Source organism: Herpailurus yagouaroundi, unplaced genomic scaffold (assembly GCF_014898765.1).
Source record: "Herpailurus yagouaroundi ecotype Mexico unplaced genomic scaffold, PumYag 100, whole genome shotgun sequence".
Lineage (NCBI taxonomy): Eukaryota > Metazoa > Chordata > Mammalia > Carnivora > Felidae > Herpailurus > Herpailurus yagouaroundi.
In genome coordinates this window covers 6,507,776-6,532,300 of record NW_024412391.1, presented here as the reverse complement: position 1 = coordinate 6,532,300, position 24,525 = coordinate 6,507,776, and the positions used below count along the sequence as shown (strand labels likewise).

The 24,525-nt window shown below is 43.7% G+C and overlaps 1 protein-coding gene across 2 annotated transcripts in view; it reads left to right on the top strand.

Annotated features, from left to right (window-relative positions):
* The first annotated feature begins 22 nt into the window (after nt 1–22).
* The window catches only part of WEE2 (WEE2 oocyte meiosis inhibiting kinase), a 41,406-nt gene continuing 16,903 nt past the window's right edge, over nt 23–24,525 (top strand). For both annotated transcript variants that reach the window (XM_040471766.1, XM_040471767.1), the window contains exons 1-4: nt 23–186; nt 12,422–12,824; nt 20,267–20,463; nt 22,233–22,284. In XM_040471766.1, the coding sequence (XP_040327700.1) occupies nt 12,480–12,824; nt 20,267–20,463; nt 22,233–22,284 (594 nt within the window). In that variant the 5' untranslated portion in view covers nt 23–186; nt 12,422–12,479. The remainder of the gene's footprint in view (nt 187–12,421; nt 12,825–20,266; nt 20,464–22,232; nt 22,285–24,525) is intronic.

The following is a 24,525-nucleotide window of genomic DNA, read 5'->3' as shown; positions in this document are numbered from 1 at the left end:
GCCGCCGCCGCCGCCGCCCTCCCGCCGGGGCCGGCGCTCCGATCCAGCCAGAGGAGGCGTCCTCCCCACCGGCTTCGCCCAACTGCGTGCCTGGCTGGGATTCGCGGATGCATGTGTGTGCCGGTGCACGGGAAACGTCTGGCGGCATGGACGCGCATCCACCTGGATCCGTCCACCTGTGCTGGGGTGAGGTGCCTTCTCACCTAGGAGTCCGTCGGATAACTGTACCACCCTGAATTTTTATACGCCACCATTCTTTTTGTAATCTCCCTGGTCATATGGACCATGACAGAAATGTGTTACATAATCCTGGAAGTGTGGCTGAAGCCTGCGCTGGGCTGGGAAGTGAAGCGGGAGAGGGAGCCTTGGCCGCCCCGGGGTTGTTTGGGCTTTGGATGTGGCCTGGCCTCCTGGAGCTGTGGGCTTGGGTGTGCTGCCTGAGGTAGTTTTGCGTGCAGAACCCAGTCGGCTGTTGCCTGGCCCCGGCCTTCCCTGGACCCTGCCTGGGGCTCATCCATTTCAGTGACTAAACCTCCAGAGAAGGTGGTGGATGGTCGTTTACTTGCCCTTGGGCCCGGGAAGGGGAGGTTGAGCCAAATATACAAACGATGAAGCAGTCCCCCTTCTGTAGGCTAAATGCCGCATTAATAGATAATGGTTATGGCATAGATTTTGGCTTGGAAACAGCAGCCCCAGGCAGTCATTTATTATCTCCTTAGGAAGAGAGGTTAAATCGTGTCTTCATTGTATCTCTGGCACATAACATAGGCTTCTTCTTCAGCACTGCCTGAGTGACACCCAGTGCACAAACTGCTGGGGCTCCTCCATTATTTTAATGGCTATTTCTTATTCCCACCTCCTCTGATTACTTAGCCACCAGATATACCCAAGGGTTGGGGCATTCAAAATATAATTTCTAAATATAAAACGGGGGATTCATAGAAAATCCTCAATTTCCAAAGCCATCAGCTTTTCTCTTTCTCCCCTAAGGGACTTCTTTTTCCTGATCTTTTGTGTGAACCCCACCCAGAACGCCCTAGTCTAGTACCTTCAAGTTGTGTAGGTACCAAAAGTTGTGAATGTGCCAGGAAATAAACTCATAATCTCCATCCTATATATATTCAGATATATATATATGCTATATATAATTTGCTATATGAACAAAAGACTAAAATGCCCAAACCTTAAACCTATAGAGCCTTTCCCACACTTATTAACGTATGTGTCCTAGTTCACCAGCCACCACGTCTATCTGCAGATTCCTAGTGCCCTGCATAACAGGTGCACAAGAAGCATTTGTCAACTAAGCAGATGAATAAAAGTAGAGACTTAACACCTCCGTACAACTGGCTCCTCCTGCCAGGCTTAACCTAGCATCTTGCACTTAACATGTGCTCAAAAATGTTAATGATGGTGATGACAGACCTCTTAACACATTCACAGTCTGAAAGGGCTCTACATCTGACCATCAGATTTATCTTCTCTGTATCTACTGAATTTCACGAAATGATAGGAAAACAAACTAATTAAATTTAGCTATTAGAATAGCTCTGGTGGGAAAGGAGTGTGAAGGGCAAGAAGAAATGAAGGGCAGTCAGATTCAGGGACCCTAGGATGATGTTATATTTTAAAAATATTTTTTTTTTTACATTTATTTATTTTTGAGAGACAGAGCTCGCGAGCAAGCAGAGGAGGGGCAGAGAAAGAGACACACAATCCGAAGCGGACTCCAGGTTCTGAGCAAGCTGTCAGTGCAGAGCCCGACTTGGGGCTCGAATTCAGGAACCGGGAGATCATGACCTGAGCCAAAGTGGGATGTTCAACCAACTGAGCCACCCAGGTGCCCTGGATGATATTATATTTTAAAATGAGTTCCCCTAGAATGCCATATATCTCAATTTTAAAATAAAATTATTTTATTTTCCCAAATACTGAACATATCTACATTATATATCTAAAAGATATAAAACATGTAATGTATATAAAATGTAGTATATAAAAGTGATTTTGATCTATAATCTCACCACTGGGTTGGCCACTGTTAAGATTTTGCTTATCTTTTTCGCTAGTTCTCGGGTGCAGCTTCTCACTTGCTAGCATTGCTATGGTGACTCCTAATTGCTGCCAGCCCCACTGAGATCGAGTTCTCACCGAGGAGATTTGTGTTTACTTTTGCCGGCCTTCTGCAGGCACAGCCAACCAGAGACTACTTTGAGTTAAGTCCTGTGCTTGAGGTTCTTTGGACCGTGCTGGTAGAGTGAATTCAAAACGCAAGCTAGTGCAAACACCGGCTGATAGTGCAAATTCTTGGGTGACATGTTTTTCTTCCCTCCAGCCAATGACAAAGTAGAGACAAGTTTCCCTACCTGGCCCTGTCCATGTGGAAGGTTTATTTGCCACAGGTGTATATGGGGTATCGTGCTCGACTCCTCACCTGGGGCGTTTTAAAATTCTTAGTGGTGGGGCGCCTGGGTGGCGTAGTCGGTTAAGCGTCCGACTTCAGCCAGGTCATGATCTTGCAGTCCGTGAGTTCGAGCCCCGTGTCAGGCTCTGGGCTGATGGCTCGGAGCCTGGAGCCTGTTTCCGATTCTGTGTCTCCCTCTCTCTCTGCCCCTCCCCCGTTCATGCTCTGTCTCTCTCTGTCCCAAAAATAAAAAAAAAAAAAAAATTCTTAGTGGCATGTAAAAATAATGCTGTATCTTAAAATACATGATATAATGAAAAGTTTTCCATGTTTATGTTGAAATCATACCATACATCAATTTTGTATTTTTTTTCCTTAACATCAGACCAGGAACATTTTCGTATCCTTTTAGCAACTTTTTGTATGCATCATTTTAATGGTTACCATTGTATGTATGTTTGAAAATTTACTTAACCATTTTCTCCTTGTTGGACACTCAAGCCCTTCCCCCTTTCATTGTGCCTAAAGTGTTGGCCGAATTTCACTGAAGTAGCACTACCTATTATATGCCGAGCCCTGCACACAGTGATGGGGCAGCCAGGAAGAAGGCAGATATCGCTTCTCATCAGGCTTATAGCCTGGCAGGGAAGGCAGCTATCAGGCAAGAAATGAAATATAGAAGGAGGGGTGACAGGGCAGATACAATCAGCTTTTCGGGTTGTTGACTTATGTATGACAGATTTCCAGAGGCAGCAATATTGGGTTAAAATGTATTTGTGTTTTTAAGGTTCTCGATAGTACTGCCAAATTGTTGATTCATGGGTATGTAAGGGTATCCATTTCATTTTGTCATAATTAGATATTACCGTTTAAAGTACTTTTTGCCGGGGCGCCTGGGTGGTGCAGTCGGTTAAGCGTCCGACTTCAGCCAGGTCACGATCTCGCGGTCCGGGAGTTCGAGCCCCGCGTCAGGCTCTGGGCTGATGGCTCAGAGCCTGGAGCCTGTTTCCAATTCTGTGTCTCCCTCTCTCTCTGCCCCTCCCCCATTCATGCTCTGTCTCTCTCTGTCCCAAATAAATAAATAAACATTGAAAAAAAAATAAAGTACTTTTTGCCAATTTGTCAGATGAACATGGCATTTTAAAACGTTTATTTATTTTGAGAGGGTGGGGGGCAAAGAGAGAGGGTGAGAGAGAGTCCCCAGCAGGCTCTATACTGTCAGTGCAGAGCCTAATGTGGGGTTCGAACTCACAAACCATGAGATCATGGCCTGAGCACCCGAGGTGTCCCATGGCATTTTGTTTTTAAGTTAACATTTATTGACTGAATCTAATCATGTTTTCAAAATATATGTTGGTGATTTGTGTTTCAGTGTATTGTCTGTTCATGATGCCTTTTCCTCACTTTTGGGGTCTTTATGCTCTTGCTATCATTTTATGTGAGGTTTTTATATAGTAAGAATAGTAAGAATATTAGTCTTTTGGCACAATTTTTGTTAATATTACAAATATTAACAAATTGTAACAAATAAATGTTACAATTTACTGTATGATTTCAATGCTGCTTTATTGCTTTATGAAATTTAGAGGTTCTAAATTTTGTGTTGTCAAGTTTATCACTTCTTTTGTGATTTTTTTTTTAACTTTTAAAAAATGTTTTTATTTATTTTTTTTGAAGGAGAGAGAGAGAGAGAGACAGAGCATGAGCGGGGAGGAGCAGAGAGAGAGGGAGACACAGAATCCGAAGCAGGCTCCAGGCTCTGAGCTGTCAGCACAGAGCCCGATGCGGGGTTCGAACTCACAAACCGTGAGATCATGACCCGAGCCGAAGTCGGACGCTCAACCGACTGAGCCACCCGGGCGCCCCCACTTCTTTTGTGATTTCTTATGTTGCTTTGACATTTAGAAAGTTGGTCCCCGCCCAGAAATTTTTTTCAATATTCACTTTTATTCTTTTAGTTATTTATATGTTGATTTCTTATGTTGACTTTTGATTTCTTAATCTAATCCATGTTTATATTGATACGTGATATGAAGTGAGAGTCTAAAATTTTTATTGACTAGTTAATAATTGCTACACCACTTATTGAATAATTCTTTCAATTCCTGTGATTAATAATTCCCCTTAAATTACGATATTAAATTCCTGATATTTACTAATTTATGTATTCTTCACCACTGATGTGACTATTCTTACAAGTTTTATAAGTTTTAATTTTTTTTGAGAGGTAGTGTTCTCTACCCTTTAGAAAAATCTTCAGCTATTTCTTTGACAGTTACTTTCCCAGGTAAGGAACAGGTTACACTACCTCTGTGACCAGACTGCATAGTTAGTTGACTAGGGCGAATACTAGTGGTCCATACAAGAGTCCAGACTGTGGGACAAGCTGAGGTGTAAGAGGGTAAAATTAAGACTGTGAATAAAGGGCTTGAAAAAAAAAATCTTCCTGTGGCCTAAGGAATATTTGTACCCTTCTCTGTCCCGTGAACTTAAGTCCCATCTGTCCTGAGGACCCAGAGCTCGGGGCATCCAGAGGCATCCTGGGGAACCTGGTCTGTTCCAGACTTCTGCCTTCTTAATATCTACTGTATACATTAGACCATATTAGCTATACGTCAGACCCGCCTGCACTGTTTCCTTCCAGATCGCCTGTGCTACAGACATTTGTTGGTTTGACCCAAGCTGAAAGCACAATAAATCATGTACCACACAGGCTGAGCTCAGGTGGAGGCAGAAATGGTTATAGGGATTAATAAAATGAATAGATAGTCAAAATTACTAAGTTATTTAAAATCAACACATTCCTCCCTTTTAGGCCCCTGGAATTTGCAATGGAGTAGGAAACTTCAAATCTGAAACCTCTTAAAAGGTATTCATTCTGCAGTAGCGCCCACATGAGGATACATCGGATGCATGCAGGGCCCGCACCTTGATTCAGAGCATCTGCTGTGCACCACACCCTCTTCCCGGTAATGAAAACAGAGTATCAAGGGGGAGTTAAGCCCCTGTCCTGATGGAATTTAGATTCTATTGGGGGTCGGATGGGGAGACACAATGTTTAAAATGAACCATTAAAAAAAATAAAGTAAAATGCACCATTAAATGTATAAATATGATGTAGTGGTAAGTGTGAGGAAGCGTGAGACAGGTTAAGAAGTCAAAGAATAGATGGTGGGAACTCTGTGGGTTGTCAAGGAAGCCTCTCTGACAAATGACCTTTGAGCAGACCCCCAGAGGAAGCCAGGGGCTGAGTGAGACACGCAGGGAAAGATTGTGGTGTCTGGAGGAACAGTGAGGAGTCTGGAGCCAGACAGGTTGTGGGGAGGGTGCTCTGGCCCCGTGGGCCACGGAGCAGGGGCTGACTGTATTCTCAGTGAAATGGGAGGCCCTGGAGGATGTGAGTGCAGGACCGACCCTTTCAGGAGGACCCCTTGGCTACTGTTGCAGAACAGACTGAAGTGAGGCCAGCGGGAAAGCAGGGGGTGCCAGTAGGAGGCCAGGGGAACTGCAGGGATTTCTCCTAGACCGGAGGCAGGGGTGCGGAGAGAGCATGCTCAGCGTGTTTCCACTTACGAGGAAGGAGAAAACTGTGGGAGGAGCAGGTTTGGTTGGAGAGGTCGGGAGTGTGGGTTTGGCCATGTTAATGGACATCCAGAGGGAGGCTGGATTAGGGAACTGCAGAGCGGAGGTTCAGGAGAGAGGTCGTGATGCAGATATACATTAGGGGTCACTGGCTTGTGGAGGGTTCACGGCCGCGGGCTGCACGCTATTCCGACAAGTGAATGTGCACAGAGAAAAAAGCAGGGGAGACTGAGCCAAGGGACCTGCAGAGTTCAGAGGTCAGGAGGTGCACAGGAGTGGGCAGAGCGATTGAAGCACTTTATCGACCAGTTTGAAATATATGTATAATTTTCATTTAAATTTTATTTATTTATTTATGTATTTATGTATTTATTTATTTATTTTAGAGAGAGTACACGAATGAGGGAAGGGCAGAGAGGGAGGGAGAGAGGGAATTCCAAGTGGGCCCCACGCCCAGCGTTGGAGCCTGATGCAGGGCTCAATCCCAAGACGCTGGGACCATGACCTGAGCCGAAATCAAGAGTGGGACGCTTCATTGACTAAGCCACCCAGGTGCCCATTTAAATTTTTAGATATTATTTTAACATTCTAATAAGCAGGTCTCCATTTGATTAAACAATCAAATTGCACACGGCACATACAGTGAGCAGCAATTTCCTTGTCCCCCAACCTTCCCGCACCCCTTCTCCCCGACTCAGAGGCTGCCACTTCTGACAGTCTCCGTCTTTACAGCTTCTGGGGGTTACCCTCTGTGGAAGAGCTTTAATTCTTCCCGATCACACTTCCCCCAAATCACTAAACGTTTGCTTTGTTTTGTTTTAAGAAGGTAAAACTTCAGTGTGGGGATCTTGTAATTGGATCAGAAGCATGAAGAGGGGCTGGGAATGTTTGACCAAGTTACTAGCAACTTCTTGAGCCCAGTCCTGGGAGCAGAGAGATACTAAGTCAAGACCCGGACACAGCAGATCCTGCTCTCTTCCGGTCCTACAAATTCCTTCCCGTAAAGCAGTGAGTGAGTGTGTGTGCGTGAGAGAGAAACAGAGAGACACAGATATCTAACCTCTGTGGTGGCAGGGATGGCCTTGGACTAGGTCACAAAGACAACCCATCTGGTCTAGCTTTGGAGAATCTGGGAATGGCCAAGGGCCACATAAATTCTTCCAACTGTGGGTAATAGGGAAGAGATCAGACTAATGAGTCTATAAGTAGTTTCAAAATATCTGCCCCTTAAAATATGGGTAGCACACCGACGGTCTCTAAGTTGTTGGGATGTCAGGTTAGCAATCTGTGCTTGTTCTAAGGAGAGTCCCATGTCTTGTGAGTCATGTGTCTCTAACAGTTATTTTGACGGACATCTTCTATTTACCAAATGGGAAGTTCTGGTGAGAGAAGCGGTTTGTTAGAATCTGATTTATTCATCAGGTAGATTTATAGTCGATTTGAAGGGAATAGATTAATCTGAGGATTTTACTAATGGCACGAAAGTCTTCATGAGTGAAAGGACATGGTATCAGTGATTTGCTTTAAAATACTCCCACCCACCACCCCAAGACAATTGCAGATATAAATGAAGCAAGACTGTGTGAGTGCCCATAAGTTTTGAAGCTACATTACTGATAAAACAAGGCTCCTGATACTGTATTTTCTCTACTCTCGGCATGCTTGGACATTTCTGCAAGGAAAAGCCAAGCAAGAAGAAAAGTATTAATGAGGCTTTAAAATGAGCTCCAGGGGCGCCTGGGTGGCGCAGTCGGTTAAGCGTCCGACTTCAGCCAGGTCACGATCTCGCGGTCCGTGAGTTTGAGCCCCGCGTCAGGCTCTGGGCTGATGGCTCGGAGCCTGGAGCCTGTTTCCGATTCTGTGTCTCCCTCTCTCTCTGCCCCTCCCCCGTTCATGCTCTGTCTCTCTCTGTCCCAAAAATAAATAAATGTTGAAAAAAAAAATTAAAAAAAAAATAAAAATAAATAAATAAATAAAATGAGCTCCAGGATGGGCCAACTGGGTGGCTCAGTCAGTTGAGCATCTGACTCTTGATTTTAGCTCAGGTCATGATCTTGCGGTTCATGAGTTCAAGCCCCGCATCAGGCACCGTGCTGACAGCATGGAGCCTGCTTGGGATTCTCTCCCTCTATCTCTGCCTCTCTCTTTCCCTCTCTCCCTCTCTCTCAAAATAAATAAATAAACATAAAAACATAAAATAGAACGACCTCTAGGCTTTATCTTAGCCCACAATCTTTCCTTGGAATTCTGTTCTGCAGTCAAGGCTACTTAGTATAGTTGTATATGCACTTTGAAATGCAAAATTTGGTGGTGGCGAAATATAAAGTATTGTTAATGATTTATGATTTATGTAATTATCACTAGATTTACTGCAAGGTCAAGATAAGGTCCCCCTTCAAGGCTCCCGGCCTTGCTGACCGCCCTGGGCTGCTAGAGGAGTCAGGAGCATCTGAAACCTCATGCTGCAATGGGCCCACACCCAGGGCAGCTGCTCCAGTCTGCACCTCCTGTCACTGCTGCCGATAGATTTGTCCTGGGAGCTGGTGACATATGATATACGACATACGATGAACTGATTCTGCTTTTCTCTAAGTTACTGCAAACTTTCCCCTTCAGGGATGAAGCAACACTTCCGGTTGTGATGAGAGACTGAGCAAGATAAGAACAAAGAAGACCATGGGGCTGGAGTGGGCAGGGACCTTAGAGATACCTTTTAGTCTGCTGGTGTCCTCAGCGAGAGGGAGAGCAACCCTCCCTGAGTCGACAGGCCCACAGGCCCTAGTCTGAGCATGCTGATGGCGACACTGTTGCCTCACAGGGTCTGTTCTGGTGATGAAGGCCAACTTTCCCCTCTATCACCCTGGAGTTCCCTCAGATTTGCTTCCAGTCTTCAGAGTCCAGGCCCAACAGGCTGGAGCCCTGGAAAGTTGCTTTCAGCCTTAGCCCTCCTCAGGTGTTCACTTCCTGTCCTGGAGCCTGCCAGCTTCCCAGAAAGCCTCAGGGCAAAAATGTCCCTTTCTTGCTTGGGAAACCAGACCTCCCAAGGGTTCCCAATGGCGCAGTCTCATTAAATATACCATAACCCAACACCGGTAATTTTTCAGAGTCTGGAATGACTCAGTCTTAATTCAGTCTTCAATAAATAATGTGCTAGAGAGCTTCGCTTTGGCTTGTTCACGCATTGTTTGCAATTCTCCCTCCTGAGGGAACAATGAGGCCAGCATGTCCTTCCTTGAAACCATAGGCTCCCAAATATCTCATTTTCCATGGGCTTAGCTTTATTTTTGCAAAGGAACAGGCTACCCCGAAGGTGAATACAATTTTCCACCTCTTCTAAACTGATCTGAATGGACAGACTTTCCTGCTTCTGTTCTTACCAGTGGTGTTTCAAAGGCCTCAGCACCAAGGTTTGGTCAGAGTGGGGCTCTGGGTCGAGACACTTTCTTGTCACTCAGCAGTGGGAGAGAGAACTTCTTCCAAGCACAGGGTTTAGGGATCTTAGCCCTGGGATGCAAAGCTGGCTCCTTCCTTTTACATCTCATTCCTGGGAACACTGCTTTCCTCTAGCGCAGGAACCCCTGGTACGGTAAGAAAAATATTCAAACTTCTAAAAAGTAAAACACTGAGTTATTTATTTATTTATTTATTTATTTATTTATTTACTAATAGTTTTCTCCTTTTTTTAAAAAAAATGTTTATTCATTTTTGAGAGAGAGAGGGAGAGAGCAAGTGCAAGCTGGGGGATGGCAGAGAGAGACAGAGAGGGACAGAGGATCTGAACCGGGCTCTGTGCTGACAGCAGAGAGCCCAATGTGCTCAATGAGCTCAAGCTCACAAACCGCAAGATCATGACCTGAGCCAACATAGGACACTTAACTGACTGAGCCACCCAGGAGTCCCTATTTATTTATTTAAGTTTATACATTTATTTTTAGAGACAGACAGAAAGTGTGCGTGCAAGAGACTGCAGGGGAGGGGCAGAGAGAGAGAATTCAAAGCAGGCCCTGCACCATCAGCACAGAGCCCCACATGGGGTTTGAACTCACGAATCCTGAGATTGTGACCTGAGCCGAAATTGAGAGTCAGACACTCAACCAACTGAGCCACCTAGGCGCCCCAAACACTGAGTACTTTAAAGAAAGCTGAGATACATTAATTTATTTTCCCAAGTACAAAGTCTACTCAAAAACAATTTAAGGAACACCCACTATGTGTCAGGCATTCCCTTCTTGCCACAGATTACCTGGGTTCCCCTTTTGACACGTCATCTCATGATGTGAAGTTCTTTGCCCGGGATAGCTGCCTAGGGTATCAGCATGCAGTGAGGCAAAGATGGGATTTTTTTATAAAGTGCAGAAACTAAGAACAAAGAGTAAAACACCCCAAATAGTGAGGCTGTGGGCCACCAAGGTCATCAACTGCCCAGTTCTCATTGTTCTACTTTCCAAATTGGGAGCATCTTTTTTGTACTTGTTATTATGCCTTTCTTGTTCTGAAGACTTAGCACGATCATTTGCCCGAGGGACAATACGTGACAGTGACAGGTGAATGGCACAAGTTTCTAACAAAGTCGCCGCTGATGACATGGGGCCCAAAGCATCACGAAGGCACAGCTCCCTCCCCAGGTAAACAGTGTGGTCAGAAATAAGGGTGAGAACTCTAGCAAGGCCAAGAGGAAAGGGGGAGGTGGTGATGGTAAAGTACAACTTGGTCTGTCTAGTTAGCACCCCATAAAACCGCCACCCGGTGACCTGCCTGCAGGCCTGTGATACGCTCAGAGTGCTTTGGGCAAGTCCTATCCTGCTTCAGAGCAGAGCCAGCCTCCAGCTGGCCTGGACAGGCAAGAATGACCGGCCGAGGCCTGAGATGGGAATACTGGTCAACATCAAGACCGTAGGGAAGGAATAGTATCACATGACCTGCCGATTTGTGAACAAGAAACTTGCTCCTCAACCCAGAATCTCAGTTAATAGCTATTTATTTCCTTATAACCTGAGTCCTCCTTCCCCTGTTGATGACTTCAATGTCTCTGACCCCTCTGAGATGGTGAAAACCTGAGAAAGGGCAGCCGTGAGCTTCTGTATGCTATGGGCAATACTATTTCCCCTGTGGAATGATTTGGGAAGGTTTGCATGGGTGGTTGTGAGCTAGGGAAGGGCAAAGGATTGGATGGTGTGCCCACCTATAAAAAGCTGGAGCAGAAGAAAGCTTTTAGCTGGAAAAATACTTTCACATCCTCCCAGTTAGTTTCACTTGGATTAACACCCCTCATGGGTTCAGGTCAGAAATGGGAAAGACCCAGAGAGGAGAAAGGTGTGGAGGGATTGATAGAGAGGAAATGGAAGAGAGGTGATGGGCTATGAGAAGCCAAAGACTGTAAGAGAAGAGAAATTAAATTTGTTTTGGTTGAGATCAAACTACCCCCAGCACCTCTCTCTTTGGGCCCACGTTTATCATGTAGATATAATTCCACGTGTCCAGGACTTTCAGAGTGTCTCCTGAAGTCACAGGAGGGCTCATGTATATCATTTTCTTTTTTCATGGATTGCCTTTCACGCGGTTTCTCCTTTAAAGTGATATCGGTGGCTTTTTTTTTTTCTTCAGAGAGTTTTTTTTACTTTTCCCATGGGGGCCTCTCTGAGGAAGAAATTAAATGATGTAGGTTAAAGAGTAAAAAAAAAAAAAATTTTTTTTTACAAAATAAGGTATTTGGGGGCAAAGTAATTGCCATTTTCAAGTGATACATACCTGCTTCTATGTGTCACTGATCTTTCTAGGCTTTCTTTTGTCAGTTTAAAAATTTGTCTTATTCCCTGAAAGTTTTAACTGCTGATACCTGGGGGCAGGTGGAGGATGTGAGATGCCTGAATTAGGGCAGGTGTGCCTGGCAAAAATCTAAGGCATCTCTCTGGTAGGGAGATGAACTCCAGCCAAGATAAGTTAGGAGACCATTTAAGGATGATTATGATATCCTGGTGATGCTGAGTTCTAATTAACTGCTGTTAGCCACTGGGTGGGGGGTGGGGGACAGAGGAGAGCATGATGTTTCTAAACGGTAGGTGGAAAAGAGTGAAAATCAGTTCTTTCCGATAATGAGCTTGTTCCCGAATTGGCTAATGGGTATTTTTAAAGCCGTGCTAAATTAAAGGAATCCAACTATCTCACTAGTGTTTTGTAGCACACGGGTTCAGGGAGACTATGTGGGATATCCAAAGGGGTTCTATACATAAATTGGACTTAATTGCTCTAAGAGACACTGGAGCTTTCTTTAATCAGAATGGAAATAAGGATAAGCTGAGGCCTTACACATATGTGGTACTTAAGGGAGCAAACTAATGGTGTGCCTTTGTGTAGCTGTTAGTGGGCAGAAGGAAAGGCAGGCTAAAATTGGGAGGTTTGCTAGCTTACATTTTTTTCTCCTCCTTGCTTCTGCAGCTCCTAGTGCTCCCTTCTGATAGGCCTCCCCGCCTGTGCCATAGAGCTCTCTGCTGAGATGGATGACGGAGGTATTAACAAGGAACTGAAGCAGAAGTTAAACTTTTCCTACTGTGAAGAAGAGGGTGAGCATGAAGGGCAGGAGGAAGCACGAGAGAACAGCGAGGCCCAGAGCCAAACCCCAGACAAGTCTCAAGTTCAGGAGACAGAGGCAAAGTGCACCCCCCCCAGACCTTCCCTCAGTAGCACTCATGAAGTCGGTACATTTCAGGAAACAGACACGATGAGTCCCAATCAGGGTCTGAGGACTCCGGTGTCACACTCTCGCAAATGTCCTGAGACACCAGCCCAGCCAGATAGCAGGAGCAAGCTGCTGCATTGTGAGAGCCCCTTCACTCCCAAAGTAAGTAAGTTGTGGAGGACAGGGGACCCAAGCCCCCAAGATCTGTGCTCCTTTGGTTCCGCTGATGGGGAAGGAGGATGCGTTCGTTTATGTGTATCTGGCAGATTTGCCTCACAGGCTATGTATCTCAATTACATATTAGTTGGTGAAAATGAAGATGAGTTCAAAGTTCCCAGAAAACAGAACTAAATGCCTTGCTAGCTGTCTTCTCAAAACCATTGATATCAGCAACTATTTGGTGTAGGCCACAAATAAATCTTGGTGGGGAAAAAATTCCTGGTTGAAGAATATTGGAACCGGAAGGAATATTTTTATTTATTTAAAAAATTTTTTTTTAATGTTTATTTAAAAAAATTTTTTTTAATGTTTATTTATTTTTGAGACAGAGAGAGACAGAGCATGAACGGGGGAGGGGCAGAGAGAGAGGGAGACACAGAATTGAAAGCAGGCTCCAGGCTCCGAGCCATCAGCCCACAGCCCAACGTGGGGCTCAAACTCACTGACCATGAGATCGTGACCTGAGCTGAAGTCAGACCCTTAACCGACTGAGCCACCCAGGCGCCCCAATGTTTATTTATTTTTGAGACAGAGACAGAATGCAAGTGGGTTGGGGCAGAGAGAGAGGGAGGCACAGAATCTGAAGCAGGCTCCAGGCTCTGAGCTGTCAGCACAGAGCACGACACGGGGCTTGAACTCACGAACCACAAGATCGTGACGGGAGCTGAAGTCGGTCGGACGCTCAACTGACTGAGCCATCAGAAGGAATATTTTTAAAAATGTTTATTTATTTTGAGAAAGAGAGGGTGGGGCGTTCGCGCATGAGCGTGTGAGCACGAAGGAGGGGCAGAGAGAGAATCCCAAGCATGAACTGGAAGTAATATTAAGATCTAGAGCCCTAGTGCATTCTGCAAACAAGAAGATCAACGTTTTAAGAGTTGAAATGGCTTTTGGCTCGGCCAATGGCAGAGGCAGGACTAGAAACCTGATCTTTTGGTCTCAGTCTACTACTGTTCTTTCCATTACGCCAACCGGCTCTCCTTTTATGTAATTATTTACTAATATTTCCTAATAAAAGAGTGTTCACATTCACTGTTGGAACACATTCACATATCTTTGCTGCTGCTCTTCCCAGAAGGAAATCCTCCCCTCTCCTCGGACCCGTGAGAGACCGGCTCTTCTATGTGAGCAAAGAGGTAACTTGTTGATACTTCTCTATAAGCTGCGGAGGGCAAATAGGCAAAGGTCCCAGGTGGTTGGCTTCGTCCTTTATTCTTGCTGTGATTATTCTCCTGTTATATCTACACGTCATTAAAATCAGGGTTGGGGCAGGGTTACCTCTGACAGACTAGTGCCATGGTGTGTGAGCCTCAGCACTGGTATTAACTCCGCTTTCTGCTGGCTCAGCTTGAGGTACTTAAGGCCATCAGAACAACATCCGCGCTTCTGTTTGTAGCACAGTTACTGTCAGCAGGTCTCTGCAGTTCCTACTGAGCGTGCACACCACGACTACCAGGGAGGACTAAGCTTCTTGACTGTATTGTGGACAAACTGCTTTCATACGCTTAGGTGTCCATTGTGGGTTTTTCAATGGTCCCAACACCAATAATCCTTTTATTTTTTCCAGAAGCCAGTGTGGGCAAGGGGTACAAGACAGTCTCTGCCCTCAAAGTGCTTACAATCAGCAGAAAGACTGGGTAATATAGGCACTGTATGACAGGTGCTTCCAGACTGGTTTTGACGTATGTAAATTAGGTGGAGAGTGGGCTGAAAGAACATGGCTCTGAGCAAGACTACACAGGAAAGGAAATGGGACACGGTGTGTATGTTTCATTTCATTCACTCACTTAAAATGGAGCACGTTGATATTGGACCTTCTGCTGGAAAACCTTATTCACTGCATCAAAAAGCGCCCAAAAAATGAATACAGATAAACAACCGAAACAATAAAGTTCGGATCAGGCATGCTGAGAAAGGATTGGAAATTGAGTCTCAAGATCAGGAATGCCCTTCCTGAGAGCAGTCTTCAAGGATGAGCTGGAATGAACTAGGTAAAGACGGAAACGAGAACTGAAAGCCAAGGGAAAAGCATCAACCGAGTTAAGAGGGCCCACCTAGAAATTGCATGTTGCTCAGTGACAGGGGCCTGTATGTGAGAGGGTGCAGGCAGTGAGGCCAGAGTAGGTAGCCAGGAGCTAGATCTACTTAAAAAAAATTTTTGTTTTAATGTTTATTTAGTTTTGAAAGAGTGAGAGAGAGAGAGTGCAAGTGTGGGAGGGACTGAGAGAATCCGAAGCAGGCTCCAAGCTCTGAGCTGTCAGATGGAGTCTGATGTGGAGCTCAAACTCCCAAATCGTCAGATCATTACCTGAGCTGAAGTCAAGACGCTTACCTGACTGAGCCACCCAGAAACCCCCAAGATTTTATCTTGAAAACTTAGAGACAGTCCTCAAATGGTTTTGATCAGAGGTCTTTTTGAAGAACTGGCCATCAGGTGAAGGCTGGCATGTTGTGGGAGAGACCTTGAGGCACAGCAGTATTTACGACAGATCGGCTAACAAAGGAGAAAGGCCTGAATTAGGTCAGTGGTGGACAGTGAGAAAGTGAGAGATGCTTAGGATTTGGTAAGTGACTTTGATGTGGGATAGTCGAGCTCAATGGTCAAGAAAGAATTTGAGACCTTTTATGCTGAGAAAAGGTGTTTTTATTACAGCTTGGGGCCAGGACCTGTGGACAGAAAGAGCTGCATTGTGATTGTGAGGAGTGACTGATTATATAGGGTTTTCCATCCTATGGAGGTGAAGGTGATGTTAGGGCTCCAGGAAAGGCCTATAGGAGTTAATAGGTTCCTGGAGATTTCTTATTGTGTTATTCTTGTAAATCATTAAGACAGTTACAAACTGTAGTGGAATTTCATGTCCTACATGCCTGTGATCTTTATCAACTGCCCATTTGTTTTTCCCTTGCCTTTGTTCTTAGGCAGTTCCTAGTGCCTGAGGAATGTTATATATCCCACCTTAAGCGCGGAGAAGGTGGGAATTGTGGGGTGTCAGCTCGTGTTTTTCTGTCAGCTTGCTTTTTGTTTTCTCCTCATATCTTACCCTTAAGTCTTTAATATTGTTGAAAGCAGAAGGTCTCTTTCTAGCTTCTTCCTGCTGAATAGGGGCGTATAGATGTCCCTACCTATGGGCCAACACCGTTCAGTTGGGGAACGTACAGGGGAGTTACAAGGCAGAGGCAGCTGGGTCCGGTGTAGACAGCGAAGAAGTATCTCCATGGTTGGTAAAGAAGATAATCGTTGTTTGAAGAGCAGTTTGGGATCTTGTACAGGTTCACAAGAGTAAGAAGGCATGTCAGTTTGTTCATTGGTTTTTCTGTGAAGGAGGTACAGGTTTTATTCTTGATATGAGCCCAGGAAGAGTATCCCTCTAATTTGACTACAGTGGGAGTATATAATATGACCCAATAAAGACCTTTCTATTTTTTAAAATAAGTTCATTTATTCATTTTGAGAGAGAGAGAGAGAGGGAGAGAGAACAAGCACATGTGTGCACGCATGAACAGGGGAAGGGGAAGGGCAGAGAGGGAGACAGAGAATCCCAATCAGGCTCTGCACTGTCAGCACAGAGCCTGACGCAAGGCTCAATCTCATAAACTGAGATCATGACCTGAGCTGAAATCAGGTGGACACTTAACCAAGTCTCCCGGGGGGGGGGGGGGGGGCGGCGGGGGTGGGGCCTGGATCTTTCCATTTTGGATATAAGGCCCTGCTGTATTAGACTCCCAATCTTTTAAATAAATCACATCTCTGGGGCTTACATGAGATGGACTTCCAGTTATAGTTAAATCAGGTTTTAGGAGCATGTGATCAGTATATTCATTAAGTAACTTATGAATTAAACCAGCCTTGAGTGAATAATTTAATAAAGTATTAGAATCTTCACCCAATAACTGGTCCACTGTAAGGAATGGTCTTCTATACCATTCAAAGGGCTGAGTCCTAGAGGTTGTTTTGGTGCAGCCCTAATCCTGAGAAGTTCTACTCGTAAAAGAATATCCCAGTTTCCCTGGTCTCTAGACTAAGTTTAGCAAGGTGTTGTTTCAAAGTATGATGAGCTTTCTCCACCTTTCCAGAGGGTTGTAGATGCCAGGCTGACTGTAGAAAACATTTAATTTTTAAAGTTCATGCTATTTGTTTGGTTATTTATGCAGTAAAAGGACTATTGTCACTTTGGAGGGATTGTGGGAGGGCAAATCTAGGAATAAGCTCTTGCAACAAAACTTTGGTGACTTTTGTGGCTCTTTCCATTGGACATGGAAAGGCCTCGACCCACCCAGTGAAAATCTCAACAAACACTAGTAGAAACTTCTAGCCTTTGCAAGGAGGCATTTGTGTGACCTCAAGCTGCCAGTCCTCTCCTGGATATGTTCCATGCCTTTCTACTGATTTTGAAAGGGAGGGGGGTGTGGACGGTACCTTCCAGATTTACTTGCATACAAACAGTACAATATTGGCAGACTTATTTTATTGTAGCTGTTAAATTCACTCCGTCAAATGTATTTTTAATTCAATGTTTTAAAGCATTTTTGCCCAAATAAGTAGCCTGGTATAAACCCTATATTACCTTCCATTGGTTATTTTTGGATATAAAGATTTTCCCCTCATTATTAACAAGTCAGTCCTGTGCATTTTTTTCAATATCCTCATTCCTGGGCTATGTGAATTTCTTGGTCTGAATAGACCTTATCTTGCCTTTTGTTCTCTCATCAACTTGATGGAGAGGTTGAGGGGAAAATGAGGGATCTAGGGTCCTGTGAGGCTTCTGTCTTGTTTGAGTAGATGATATCTTGAATCAAGATAGTTGATGCTAGAGGACGTACAGGTCTGGAGAAAGCAGAGATGTCCTGTAAATCATTGGATAAATGAGTCTGGAGTGCAGGCAAACACACTAAATTGGAGATCTAAATTTGGATGTCATTAGCATTTTGGAAGTTGTTGAAGCCTTGGGTGCAGATAAGCTCAAGTAGCCTGGGTGCCAGAGTAAGAAGAGAAGTGGTCCAAGTTAGGAATTCTGGAAATGCCATGATTTGAGGGGCAGAAAAAGAACAGAGCTTGAAAAGGAAACTGGAAATGCTACTGAAGAATGCACACTTTGTGAGGAATATAGTTTGGATCAGAAGAGAGAGGGGGGACACTGATCAGAAGGGGTGTTATGCCAAAGACAAGAATGCCCAGGAAAGGAGCATTGGCCTAGTTCAGGCTTGCCCGAGAGACAGGACTAGAAATCATGTGAAGTGACTTCAGGTCACCATAAAGACTTCCTAGTGGAACTACCTGGAAATAGAAGAGCGTCCCAAGGAGGCTGTATGTCCCTGTGGCTAAATGCACTGAACACTAGTTGATGATCACTTGGTAGGAACACTGTAGGGGGGATTCAAGCATCAGGGGACTAATTGTACCAACTGGACCTTTAAAGTCTTTCCAAGTCCTGAGACACTATGATGTTGTGTGTTGAAGGTGGGAGGTATTCCTCAATTCTTCTTCCCCTCTATCCTCTGTACCAGAGCTGTTACTTCTAGAATTAGCTATACTCCCTGGAACACATTTATACTCTCAATCTGGACATCTTTCTCCAGAAACTTTCAATCTGCTCTACTTTTAGGCAGAACTTCCTTTCATAAACCTTGTTCCAAACTAAGTTCTTTTGAATTTCCAAAAGAATTACTCATTATTCTATTATTCTGGCAATAAAAATCCATGTTAATATAATTCATATATTTCCCTGTGTCCTAAGCAGAGCTCACAAAATCTATCGGCCTTCATATTTCCAGATTAGGAATTCTGATATTGTCTGCCTTGATGTGGATACTTCTCCTTCCTTTTGTCAGAAAATGTCTAGGCTCTTTTTGTTGTCCTTGAAGTGTGGTCACCAGGATATGCATCATTTCAGGTGTGGATGCCCCACTGTTTCATATGTGATAGATACGTTTTACTTTCCATATAATCATCAGTATCACAAAAAACTGTTTCTCAGGGACTGATTTACTGTAATTCTATGTTCATTGCCTGAGTCACAGACAATTGAGAAATATTATATAGTACAGTTGTACTTTGAGCAAGTACTCAGTCCTGTAATACACTTACAGGAAAATTGTGAGTTTATCATTGATAGCTTTGTCTGACAATAGCCCCGGGATTGTTCATCCTATAAACTCTAAGACCTGTAAAACCCTTGTAAAAACTTGACTCCAGCAAGGCCTTTTTCTTCATAAAAAAAAAAAAAAAATGGTTAGGTTACTGGGTGTACTCTGTATTTTCCTTCATTTCTGCTTTTATCATTTTGGATTTCTAATTTCAATATTCATTCTTTGTATCCTTACATTCTTGAATTACATTTTTATAGAGTGAATCATGTTATAGTCTAGCTTCTGCTTCTACTCTGAAAGCCATGGACAGAGCGTGTCAAATAGTGGCACTCTTTTAGAAAGAGCCCCACAGTAAATGATTATGAGGTTATATCATGGCCCTGTGTCTACTGCTATGCCCATAACACAACTATTCCTCTGGACCCTGACTTAGGTCATAATGGCATTCTGCTGTCTCCTCAGAATTCTTTGTCTTTGGCCTGTCACCTCTGTCCTTTTGTTTAGTTCTGGTAAGTTTGTAGGCCTGATGTTCTCTTACTGTACCCCACTTGGAGTGGGAAGTACAGCACATTTTCCTACTTATTGGTATGTTGGCTATAGCCACTACAAAGCTCAGCCGATTATTTTTCAATTTCTTTACCCCATTTTATGGAAATTTTCTCCTTTGGTGTTGTATTATAAGTGGAACTGGAAACTTCTCCCGTGATTAGATAGTCTATGAAATCCTTCCTGTACAAAGTGAATACTTCTGCAAGACTGATGGGCTGTTGACTAACAGACTGTGCATTCCTTAAGAGATGGAATTCACCTATGTATGCCTCAGCATCTAGCCCAGTATCCACTAATTAGTAGGCACCAAACAAATGTTTGGATGAATGATTGAGGGGGAGTTAAAGCATACATTGAGAACATAAGGACCAGGTCTTTTAGAGTCCTTTTTGTTTGTCTAAGCTTCAGCCTATCGTCTTTAAAAAGTTAGTGGTAGAAGTAGAGCTGGTATTTTTCTGGTCATCAGAATTGCCCAGGGGAAGGCAGTGGAGCTTAACAAAAGTACAGACTCCTGTGTTGATTCCTTGAGTTGGAATATCTAGAGGAAGACCAGGAATCTTTATTTTTCATAACAGGACCAGTTACAATGCAGCTAGTTTGCACTGAACCAGATAACCTCTAATTCCTTTTCAGCAATAACATTCTTTGGTTCAAATATTAACTAGCTGATAATGGATTTTTTTTTTTTTTTTTTTTTTTTTTTTTTTACTAAACTCCTTCTGTCTTCCCTTTTTGTCATCCTCATTCAGTGTCTGCTGAGCCAGTCAGTGATTTCTTCAACAGAGAAGCTCCCCTCCCGAGGCTCTAGGCACTTGAGGCTCACACCTGTTCCCCTTGTGGATGAGATAACCTCATCGGCTCTGGTCAATATTAATCCCTTTACGCCAGAGTCCTATAGAAAACAATTCCTTCAATCCAATGGCAAGAGGAAAGCCCGAAGAGATCTGTAAGTGTACTGTTGCCTCTAACTTTTGAGAACTGATCTTACTATGGTCAAGTAGAAGGAACAGTGTAAAAGTAAGATTACGAACAAGAACTCTATTTGAATGCAGTTCACACATCCCCTCCTTCCCAAATGTTAATGTGGGTTTGTGACCTGCTTTTGGCACAGAGATTCCAGCATATCCCCATTCTGAAGTGTACTGTGAGGGGCCTTCTCTATAAAAGAATAGGGCAGAGTAAGCCATAGACCGCTGACTTCCATTAGCCAAGTTGAGTGAGCTACAGAATTGCATTTAGGAGGTCTCCTCTGGTTAACAGAAGGCTAGCCCCGGGGAAGGTGTAGCTCACCCTTTAAGGTGTAGCTCACCCTTTACTACTGCTTCAAGTCTAGCTTGTGTGACTCGGGGCTATAGAGCAAGGATTTGAACGTTTCCACAGGTGACGGCAGATCGGCTACTGAGAAAAAAGATAGTGTTGCTTTTGGAGGTGCTAAGAATGGAAAGCCAAATTGCATGCTCCACAAAGCCGCTGAATGGTAGAAATTGTCCAGATGAGGATTGTGCAGATTACTCAGGGACATTTCTTGACCATGTCTCTTCAAGGCTTCCTTTTTACAGAATGGAAGTGCCTCTAAAATGGGTCAGTCATTTGTGTTCATATGTACTCAGCTAAATAAATGCACAGCTAACCATGTGAAGTACGCAGAGCATTTAATGTTAGGTTGAGATATTTCTTTTGGAATCAGTGACTCTGTATTAACCAGCTTTGTGGCCAGAATAGGTTGTCTCTGTACTATCTCCTGGATCTTAAGTAAATGGAACTTTAGCACAAGTACACAGGCCCACTTTTGTTACCCAGAATTGGTTTTAGCTCTTGAGGATTCTTTACAAACCATCAGAGTTAATGGACTCACCTCTCACTGCAGCTAGCCAGAAAACACCATTAATTTGAATTTCCTGCAATGAAAGTGGGGATACTCGAGTAACATCTCTCAGTGCTTCTGTGAAAGTACTTTTCTCCCTTCTTTATTGTGGTGTTGTTATTTTATGAAGTATTAGAATGTAATATTAAACTTAAGTCACAAAGGTCCAGCATCAGTTTGTTTCCATGAGTGTAATGTCATCCTCCATTTGCCATTTCTACTCTGTACTTCTGCAGAAGAAAAATCTAGAGCTGGATGATGTAAGTGAAATCTTGCTTAGAGATCCTGAATGCAAGTGCTCAGGCCAAAGAGAGGGTCTGTCAGAGACTTCAGCTGATTTGCAAAGTCACTGAAAATCTCTTAGCCAGTGTGAGAGCTTATTCTGCTACACCGATGGTCTGCCTGCGAACCTAGTGCAAGGCCAGGTTCAGGGGAGGTGGGTGTTGGAGGGGAAGTGAGGCAGGGAAGAGTGCTTAGTGTCACATGTTCTGTGCACTCTCCCCTCCACTCTTCAGCACTGCTCTGTTTGCCTAGAACCCCACTCCTGCCCCTTAGCTGATTCCTACTCATTCTTGGAAACTTAGCTTGGAAACTCATTCTCTTTTGGGAAAGACTTTTATTCGTGACATCATGATTTGGGTGCTGCCTATAGTATCCCTTGATATCTTGTTCTTATTCTTTCCTAGTGTCTTACATTGAAATTTTCTATTTATCCCTGTCCCCAAATAAAAACTGAAGGGGAAAAGGAATGGTTTTATTTACTCTTAGAGCCCCAGAACCTAGTATAGTATCAAGCTCTATACTGCTAATCCTACATCGATATCATTTCTTTTTGTTATTCTTTTTTTAAGTGGGGAAGCTGGTCCAGGGGAAAGCGATGTAGAACCAGGGCTGCCTGCCAAGGTGAGCACAGTTCTCTGCTCCAGCTGTCATGACTCGGTCACTTCGTCCTATCATATCTCTCTCTCTCTCTCTCTCTCTCTCTCTCTCTCTCCCCCCCCCCAACCCCTAACTTCATAGATTTACAAATGTGCCTTGCAACTGAATTTATCTGGACTCTTCATCAGGGTCTACATTCTTTGCTTAGTTCTTACTTTATCAGACAGTGTCTGACCTGCATATTGCTGAATCATTACCTTGGAGTGTTTTTAAATTAATGGCTACTGCTTCTATCTTTGATTTCGGGAAAAGTTATATATTCATGGAGGTACAGAAGTGAAGGGAAAATTCAAGATATTTAAGGCCCCCCAAAATGGAAAAACAGGACAGAGAAAAATGGCATAAAGCTGGAAGTTTAAATGTAAAATTTTAGCTCTTAAATGTGTCTGTACCTATTGATTTTTAAATAGTGTTTACAACTTTTGATGTAGCATCCCTCATTTTATAACCTAGCCTAAGAAAATAATACTATAAATGTTATCAGCAGAGATGTGTACCGCAGCCTTAACTGTAATAGCCAAAAAAAAAAAAAAAACCCAAAAAGCAAAAAACCACACCCTCCTAAATGTCCAATAAAAATATGGCCAAATAAATTATATTTTAAAGTGGAATTTTAAATTGCCATTAAGATGTTTACAATATGAAAACGTGCCTATGTTCAATATTCAGTATACAAGAGGGGGAGGGCTTGAGGTTGGGGACTGATGTGGATGGTAAGCTGGCTTATTTGGTGTCTGAGATGGGGCTGGGAAGGTATAGTGGGTGAGCAATTGGTAGAAGGCCTTGAAGCCTCTGACCAGAAGTTTGGCTTCCTTGCGGGAGATAATTAGGTGTGTCTGATTCTATGGTATCATTTTGCAAAAACGATTACTGTTTAAAAAATTTTTTTTTAATGCTTATTCATTTTTGAGAGACAGAGATAGAATGTGAGTGGGGGAGGGGCAGAGAGAGAGGGAGACACAGAACCCGAAGCAGGCTCCAGGCTTCTGAGCTGTCAGCACAGAGCCTGACGTGGGGCTCGAACCTATGGACCGTGAGATCATGACCTGAGCTGAAGTCGGACGCTCAACCGACTGGGCCACCCAGGCGCCCCAACGATTACTATTTTTGATTACAAAATTTGTTACCATTTGAAGAGATGGAGAGAGGGCTGGTAGCTGTAGAAACTCCAGGTATGGAGAAAAGAGAACTTGAGATTGACCAAAAGCAATGAAAATTCTAGATCTTGCTAATGGAGACTGATTGGCATTGTTTGTTGAAATGAAGAGGTAGTCGGAGTCAAGATGGTTTAAACTCAAAGCTAGATGAAAAAGTTCTTGCTAATGGGGACATTGAAAAATGAGGACTTCATGGAGATAAATCAGTTCAGATTGAGATTCATATAAATTTGTGGAGATTTTCTGTCATCTCAGCTATCATTTACTGAGAATTTACTGTGTGCTTGGCCTTGAACTAAGTTACACACACAGGCACACATGCACACGTCTTCTCATGTGATACTTAAAAAGAACCCGGAAGAGTAGTTGCTATCATCCTCACTTTACTTTAGATGAGGAACCTAATAAAGGAGTTCAGTGATGTGTCTAGGGTTACTTACTAGCTGGGCAACGGGTGACAGTGCGAGTGAGCCAGGAAGCTGAGATCCTAAGCTATACCTGAGCTATACCTGAGCTTATAAACTGAGGTAATCGATCTGATAATTTTGTTCTCCAGACTAAGATTTTTGAGGAGGCAAATTGAACACAAATAAGTTTACTCAACTTGAGATGAAAGTATTAGCAGCCAGAGTGCGAGACAAGTAGAAAGGAGTCAGAGGGTGGTGTCCTTCCCACCCCCCCCCCACCCCTTAACATGTTCCACCCAGATCCCAGCCATTCTCTCAGCTGAGGACAGTAGCTCTTCTGTGAGCAGGTGTGTCCCCTCTAAAAACATAATGAGAAGAAGAATATTCCAGACAACAGAAATAACCTAGAAAAATACCTAACCTATTAAAAGATGCCAGTACATCACTCACAGGTGGAATTTAAGATACAAAACAGATGAACATAAGGGAAGGGAAGCAAAAATAATATAAAAACAGGGAGGGGGACAAAATATAAGAGACTCTTAAATACAGAGAGCAAACTGAGGGTTGCTGTAGTGGTTGCAGGTGAAGAGATGGGCTAAATGGGCAAGGGGCATTAAGGAGGACACTTGATGGGATGA